The following is an 8809-nucleotide window of genomic DNA, read 5'->3' on the forward strand; positions in this document are numbered from 1 at the left end:
CATTCTCTCTTAAATGATGGAATCTCTCTCTACACAAATGTAAATCTCTACTGCATAGAATCAGAAGACAAAAGGGATGCATGTGCGCTCCTGCTCATGTTTCTGAAGAGAAAATCAAATAGGTCACCAAAGAAAATGAACATTAAATTATATAAAAGCATCAATTTCACATAGGAAAGTTTTAGTTTGTTGCTTTTGGTATGTTTTTCCTTTGTGGTGGGGAGAAATGGTAGCATTATGAATGCAGAAAGAATATTTTCACCAAAGATATGCAGAAATATGACCCGCAGGTGTCTGAGCAACCAAGAAGAGAACATCTAGAAGGCAAAATCAGAGAGGACTGTAAGCTAAGACTGAAGTAGAACCCCTTGAGATGCATTGTGAGAGCTAAGCCAAAAGTATCGGATAGAGCCAATGACCTTATTTGCCAGGGACTGGAGTTCAGTGACTGACTTGGAAGGATTCTTAAGCCACAGGCTAATGTGAAAGTCTCAGACTCTACAGACTGTGGAACATGTAGGGAGACTATTTCTCTAAGGCAAAGATAGGAAGTCTCTCACTGTACAGTAATATGCTGCTCTACACAATGCTTGCTGTTAGGCAATGACAGGTTATTAGATAAGTATTTCCCTTTTGGTATATGAACACTCAAACTAACTAAGTAGGGTGTCTTCTCCCCACTAAAGCACTGCCCTTTCATACCGGGGATTTGAAATGCATTGCTTCTGATTTCATGTAGCTTACTTCAGCAGTGAAAGATAACTTATCTGTAGGTTGAATTTCTCTTGGGAGCTCTTCTTATATTTCTGAACAATTTTTTATGAAGAGCCACCTTAATGGGCACGCATATTCTCCCCAAGGCAGAGACTGTTTTTAATACAATGTTAGGGCTCATCAGTAGAATTCTAAGTATTGTTCTCTTTATTTAAATAAGTTCTCTATATTAGCTCCTATGTGCACATTAATGTAAGGAATCACTGTGCAGGCCAAGTGTTCCTTTTTCCAGATAGCTTATAAGCGTTTGGATAAATTTACATTAGAAATTCAATTAACTTTATATTAAAAGGTCAATTAACTAGGCTATGATAGAGACTGTATTTAATTACTTTCCTTGTAGGGCTTCTCTTCTTGTCCAAGAACAAATGACACTATCAAATGATAGTCTCATTGCCTGTTGGTTGCCTGAAACTCATATGCAAAACACACTGAAAATGACTGTCTTGGTTAAATAAATTAATAGGACACTCTTTGGGCAATTCATCACTCTTATAATCCTTAGAACTTAAAATACCAGTAAGCAATAAGAGAGTATTTTAGCTTAAATGCTCTCTATAAGATCGTTCATGAAAAAATATCCTTTATTATTTGTCCTTGGTTTCTGTTTGCTTGGTGAAAGACAATAAAAATAGATTTTAAGTGTTATTCCTTGTTATATTATATCACAGTGTATTTTATGAGAAATGAACACATAATAACATGAAAAAGGAGCTATCGCATTCCATTCGATGGCTCTTAGTTATCTTAGTTACCTTCGTGTTAACACAGGCCACATTTCACTCATTCATGTGATGCTTATACTTATTTATACTTAAGAGACTCAAGAGAGTATTACTCATCACTAGTAACAAGTGGTGATATAGTATTCAGTTGTTGCCAAGTGGTTACAAATACTAAGCCATCACTCAGTGAATGTTTCAAAAGAAAACTATAAAAAAGAGGAAAGGAGGAAGGAAGATAAAAATAATATATATGGCTGTTTTTTATATATTAATATATTAACTCAGGACTCCAGATGACTAGCAACTTAAAAAAAAAAAAGCAAACACAATTCAGGATTTTGATATGAGGCAAAATCTGGGGATGGACATTTTGTTTTATTTTTTTGCAGAAGGGACCAGCCTGCTCCTTATAGGAGCAGTGATAATGTGCTAAGCACTTCATAAATATTATCTATATAATTCTCACTATAGCTCTATAAGATATAATTTACTGTTCCCAGTTTACTGATAAGACAACTAAAGCCTGTGTTTCAGCCAAGGTCACACAGTTCATTGGTGGCAGAGTCAATCTGCCTTTCCAGACTTTCCATTTTTCCCTAAGATAAAAGCATTGACTCTGAAAGTAGTGAGACTATGAGAAGCTTACAAAAGGGGACTGGGGAGTGTGCTGAATGTTTAGAGGGTGGTTTTGGAACTGAATTAGAAAAAGGGGATGGTTAGGTAAGTGCAACTTAAAGAGTGGAGACATAAGAGTATAAATTAACTGTGTCATTAAGCATATTTTCCCCCAATAGTAATACTTTCTCAATGCAGGGAGCTGTGCATTTATTTACATTCCAGTGTATACTTCTTATTTCCTCTTAGACCAGTTACAGTTTGCAAACCGGCATCCAGTCCATGGGCCACACTTTAAGTGGGATAAGTTTAAGAAATGTCTTACGAAATTTTCCTTTTCCTTTTCTGTGAACAGTTAAATCATTTTGGATAAAAGTTATCCAAATATATCCTATATTTATAAAAAAGAAAGCCACATCTTATCTATATTATAGATAACAATGAAGGCTGATGTCCTAAACACTATAAATCTATGGAGGCATTAATCTTAGTTGGAGTGATATTGCTCTCATTAGTTTTAATAAACTAAGCTCTTCCAAAAGCAAAGGTAAATAGCTTTCCTAAAGAATGAACAATGTTGCTATCAAACAACATGATGCTTGGAATGAAATATGAGTTTTAAAATGTGTTATTCATACCTGCACCTCCGCCAATGCTTAGAATCTTAATTTCTGATTTTGTGTCTCCAATCCTGAAAAAAAAAAATTGTGTAGTTTAAGAAAAATGTGCTAGGTTCTTGGTAAAATCTGATTATCGAGTCTAGTGAAGAGAACAGACTAATATTATAGTGAATAAAAATTAGGACAACATAAAAGATTATAATTTTCGTAGTTATATGGGTGTCTTTAGAAATCTTTAGAAATATAGGTTTCATTCATTAACAATCTTGAACTGGTAGACTTTTAGAAGAACACTATAAACATCTCAGAAGTAGGATAAACCATTTGTTTAGAATTTATTTAGAGAATAAGAACAGAAAAAGTGGGCCTTTGAGTCTGGTGATATAATTAGTCATTTATTGTATATGGTGATTCCTACTATCTCTGTGATATCTGCTTTCTTTTCTTTCTTCTTGCTAACTTCTTTTCAATAAACAAGTGTTTATTAAACACCTATTATATGCCTATTCTAGGCATTGAGAATATAAAAATTAATAAGATACTACTTCGCTCTCAAGTAAAATGTAACATAATAAAACCCAACATTATGTCTCTAGTACTGGAAATAGAGTAGAATTGATGGTCTGGAAAACAACAGTACAACTTGCTTTAGATTGATATAAAATGGTCAGAAAAAAGTATTAGTGCACAATTACTGCCAGGTTTCCAGCATGGATGATTTGGTGAAGCATGGAGCCAAAAAGGAAGCTGCAGAATATAGTTCGATGGCAAGTTGTCAGTTTTTTTGGTTTCTTTTTTCTTTTCTCTTCTTTTTTCTTTTCTTTTCTTTCTTTTTTTTTTTACATTTTGTTTTGTTAGATCTGAATTAAATAGACATTTAGGTTTGCAAGATTTTATCTGGGTGAGCGAGAGAGATCAGGATTAATGATGTATTCTGGAGAATAATTGTCAGGAAGTAATAGTCAAAACTAGAAGTGTAGATTCCATCACCTAAGGATATTGCAGATAGAAAACCGGTGAGGTGATGATGCAGTACTAACTTTTGAAAGTCACTGGACTATGGGAAATACACAAAGAAGGAAGGAAAACAGTAGAGCTCAAAGAGGTGATAGGAGTATTACAGAAGGAGAAAGCCATCAGTAGTATCAAAGGTGGAAGAGTATTATTAAAAATCTTAAAAAAAGGAAAAATCTACATTGAATTTGGCAATACGAATCTTTTTTTTTTTTTCCTGGCTTTTTATTATCCCTTTGTAAAGGTCAATAGTAGAATGTTTGGTTAATTTTTTTTTTTAATGGTGATTGGGTAATGAATCTAGTAAGTTTCAAAATATCTTTGATAATAGCAGTTTTCAAAGAAGGTTGAGGGCAGAAGTCAGCTGGCAATGGGATTCAAAGCAAATTTGATAAAGAGGAAGAAGACCTAGAGAGATTGTTGAAAAAGGATGAAAGAGTAAGAAGAAAAGGGGTGACTGCTAGAAGGGAAACATGAACTGAAAGGTGGTAAACGAGTCTGTCCTCTGGATAAAGAGCCTGTGCAAAGTAATGAGATAAAGACAAGGTTAAAGCAAAGTGCTTAAAGAAACTGGAAAGGATAGAGTCAAGGACATCTATGGATGAGTTGTCTTTCTTAGTTCTAATTATCTCCCAACTCATAATTATGAGTCCTGATAGACCCATTCCTGTCTATGCTCTTGGTTAACAGAAGAGCTTGTATCTGTGGATATCATAGTGGGGCCATGGCGCTGAGCACCCAGGTTGAGATCTCATCTTACCGATGTTACTTTGAGTCAGTTATTTAACATCTCTGCATCTTTATTACCTATGAAACAGAATAATAATATTGCCTAACTTCTAGAATTGCAATAAAGGTATCTAGATGAGTTATGAGGATCAAATGATTTAATTCATGTAAATCTCTTAAAAATGTGTCTGCTCAAGACAAGCATGCAACACATATTGGCAATTATTATTACTCCAGGCACAGCTAAGGGATTTCCATGAACTAACTCTTTGAATTCTCAAAACTTCTCTATTATTATCCCATTTCACATATTATGATAACTAATTATTATAGAAAATTTACTATTTTCCAGGCAAGGATCTAAATGCATTATATATAACAATAATGACAAAGAAAATTTCACTATTTACAGCTATATACTGTAACTCCCCTCACTCCATCATTCATCTCCAGATAGGCAAGTGAAGAATTCATCCCTGGGGAAACAACCCATCATAATGAATGAGCTTACACATATTGACATCTGAGAATCTTCCAGCAAACAGCTGAGTCCACATCCAGTTGCTACAGTGAACCATCCACTTAGCAAACTCATACCCTACATGCACCAGGAGAGTATGAATTGCTTTTTAGTGCCTCATTTGATTGGATGGACAACCAAAGCTCATCAGGTAGTTGGGAAGCTCCCCCAACATGAAATAGAGACCAAAGGAAACAAAAACAGAACTCAGAAGAAACACGCAAAAAACAGTAGAAAATTTTACAATAGATAAGAGAGGTTTTACATGTGTAAAAGATGAACAGGATGCTATACAAATATAACATTTCTGGAAATTAAAAATAGCAAAAATTTAATAGGGCTAAAAGTAAAATTGTAGAAACTGGGAATATAAGAAAATTAGAGAATGGATTCAGGAGATCTGGTGTTTGATGACTACAAGTTCTACAAAGAGAAAAAGGGGAGGAATGATTTAAAAATACCAAAGTTTCCCTGAAGGTTATGAATTTTGATTAAAATGGCACATGGCAGTACCAACAGAAATGGGTGAAGACACCCCATACCATAACTCATTATCTTAAAATTTCAGTACTGGATATAAGAGAAGTTCCTAAAAGTTTCTAAGTAGGGAAAACAAAAAAAGCAACAATAAGGTCATAAGCCAAGTATGACGAATTTGAATGGTATTGGGTTTCTGAACAGTAACTCCAGTAGCTAAAAGACAATGGAAGAATGCCTTTAAATTTCTGATATAAAATCATTTCTGATATAAAAGCATAGAGTCTTATAGCCAAACTATCCAACAAAGATGAGCATAGAGTGAAGGCATTTTTAAACATATGAAGTCTCAACTTTACCTCCATACACTTTTTCTTGAGAAGCTGTTAAAGAATTAGCTGAATTAAAAAAGAAAGAAAGAAAGAAAGAAAGAAAGAAAGAAAGAAAGAAAGAAAGAAAGAAAGAAAGAAAGAAAGAAATGATAATGATAGTCTTACTAAGGAAACGAAGAAAAGAGGGGCATTAGATATAAAATCAGGGCATTCAATACTAGAGAGAGAAGAGAATTTCTAGAAGGTGAAATAAATCCCCTTATCAATAATCGTATAACAGACCAAGAGCAAATCAGCACAGACTGGGAAAAAACTAACAAGAGAACTCCAGAAAAGGTGTTCCTCTGGGAAAAAATTAATAGCTTACTTGATTTGTTGGAATATATTGAGGAGATGTTACTTCTTCTGATTGGAGTATAAGTAATGACAGGTACATAGGAAACTAAGAAAAGACACTAAAATCAAGACATTAGTTAACTCTAGGAAAAAGGTGTGCATGAAAGGAAATGTGATTGTAATCTAATGCATCGTTCAATTATGAATATGTACCGAGGCAAAATGATATACACCAAACTATTTAACAAAAGTTTTTGAAATATATTGACATAATAAGGGAAGAAATGTATATGTTTATTTAGCTATTTTAATACAGTAAACTTAAGAAGGGGAAGAATTTTATTTAGAATTAGGAAAGAAAATCACATAAGAACCAACTCAAAGATTTCAGAGTGTTGAAAAGTGGCTGCTTCTGGAGAGTGGGAGTCAGGAATGGGAGTGAGTAGGGCAAGCAACCAGTATTTTTCTTGCTATTGTAAACTTTTTAGAACCATTTGAATTTCAAAAACGATTTTCTAGAATGAAAAATTAAGCAGGCATGTTACCTACTTATAACTTAGAAATGCCTGTAAGCATTTTAAAGGTGCTTCACCTAAATTTCATTCTGAATATCACCTTTAGGAAAAACTTTTTTTAAATATGATAGTTTGATTTAGATTATTCCTAATTGCATATTACCATTATAATGTAAACTTAGTTATGCATTTGCAAGTTCTTCAATTTTTCACAGATTGTACATTCAATATTTTCAATTAGATTGTATACCACTTGAATACAGGGGTCATCATTTATTATATCATTTCACTGATGGCAAAAGAAAACCAAGTACCTGGATAAGCTACAGACATGAACACAGATGTTTAGCCTACAGAAGAACGCAGAAATTAACTTACTACCTTTTAGAAATAAAAAGACCCAAAGAAGTAAACTATTTAATTCCCAGATAATAAATTATCTGTAGTTGCTGTTTGCTGTGGTTTTTACATCATTATTCTATTACTATTTAATTATTAATAAATTATATAATCTCCTTTAAAAAACATTTAAATAGTATGTCAACTGTAACTGAAACATTTTTAACAATTAACATATTTAAAAACTGAACCATGAAAAATAGAGAGGGAAATAGAATTTTATATATATTCAACAATGTCTGCTCTGATCAGGCAGAGCTACTATCCTGGCGAAAGAATTTCAGGCCTATAATGGAGGAAGCCAGAAAAAGATAAAATATCAGTTTCTTTTTACTGTTGCAAATTAGATCTACAGTCAGTCATTTCTTCCCAGTTTTCCATCATTATTTCCTGAAGTAGGGTAAGTTACAGTGATCCACCCCTAGATAGGTGATTTGATTATCTTTACCATGTGGAATCTGTTACTCTCATAATGCTTATCAGCCCTGGCACAAATTGAACACATTAATCACCAAAAAAAAAAAAAAAAAAAAAAGAAGCAGTCTGCGAGAAGGATAGGAACTAGTGAGTTTCACTGATAAAGGGAAAATGCATTTTTTAGGACCACATTGGTAATACTATGTTGAAAGGAAAAGACAATTTTTTTTTGAAGTGATAACTATAATAATGGATAAGAAAAATGAATTTAAATGGATATCAGGAGAACTCAGAGGCACCCACTCAATCCTTGGGGGCAAATAGTATTTGATAATTATTTATATTTGATTCTAATGAAAAGAATATTAGACTCCATCTGGGACTTTTTCGAATGCAAAATTTAGAGGAGGACTGAAAAATCTGAGCTCAAAGATTGAACATGGATTTGTGGCTTAAAATGGTTAACGCTTATCTCTATGCAGCTAGAAATGCTGCACAAATAAGAACCGCTGAATGTTTAAAGCAATTGTCTAAAAGCATCACAGGAAAAGGGGCCCGGGGGCGGAGGAAGAAGGGGAGAAGAGAGCGGAGTTGCTATCAGTAGCAGGTTCTTATCCCCTCACCCAGCCTACAGGGCCCGGGCTCCACCCATCTGTCATTAAAAAGAAAGCACGGAGGCTTGTCCCTTTGCCAAACACATCCTTTTTTGTTACCTTGTTATTATGCCAGGCAGCTTCTTGTCGAAGAATTCCTGCATGCACTGGTGTTCCGTGGAATTGTTCAGAAACCTCCGAAAAGATTCAACATATCTGCTGTGGTCAGAAAACAAACTCCTCATGGTAGATGCCATATTTGGTTTCCTGAGGAAGACAGGGAGGGAGGGAAGGTTTAACTTCCCCTCTCCTCCTCTTCCCAGTTCCTTTTTTCTTTCCCCACCCCTACCAGTTTGTATCCAAAAAAAAAAAAAAAAAGAGAGAGAGAGAGAGAAAGAGAGAGAAACTTGATTTAAATGTAACTTGGAAAGGCTGATAGGCAGTTTATTACTAAGTCAGTCTTTATATGGGACTTTGCACTGATATTTTAACCCCTACACAGAATCTGAGGTAGTAAAGCAAGGCAGTAAACCGCTGCTAAAACTTGTTTTAAAACTGCAGAAGTTTAGAGAGTTATAAAAACAAACTATATTCTAATCACTTCCTGTTTTTTTCTGCAGCTGCCAAGAGTAAGTTCCAAATGGGAAAGTGGCTCCTTTAAGGGCCAAAGGTGACAAACACAGGAATAAACAGCCAGCTACAAAGCTATAAAGCACTTCCTGAAATCTCCAGCTGCTGAAATC

The 8809-nt window shown here is 34.3% G+C and overlaps 1 protein-coding gene across 1 annotated transcript in view; it reads right to left on the reverse strand.

Annotated features, from left to right (window-relative positions):
* The window catches only part of HNMT (histamine N-methyltransferase), a 33513-nt gene extending 25076 nt beyond the window's left edge, over positions 1-8437 (reverse strand). Inside the window, exons 1-2 of the mRNA XM_016145412.2 lie at positions 8187-8437; positions 2753-2805 (exon numbers count right to left, since the gene is read on the reverse strand). Of these exons, the coding sequence (XP_016000898.2) occupies positions 2753-2805; positions 8187-8323 (190 nt within the window). The 5' untranslated portion in view covers positions 8324-8437. The remainder of the gene's footprint in view (positions 1-2752; positions 2806-8186) is intronic.
* Positions 8438-8809: the final 372 nt, after the last annotated feature.

This window comes from Rousettus aegyptiacus, unplaced genomic scaffold (assembly GCF_014176215.1).
Source record: "Rousettus aegyptiacus isolate mRouAeg1 unplaced genomic scaffold, mRouAeg1.p scaffold_m13_p_2, whole genome shotgun sequence".
NCBI lineage: Eukaryota > Metazoa > Chordata > Mammalia > Chiroptera > Pteropodidae > Rousettus > Rousettus aegyptiacus.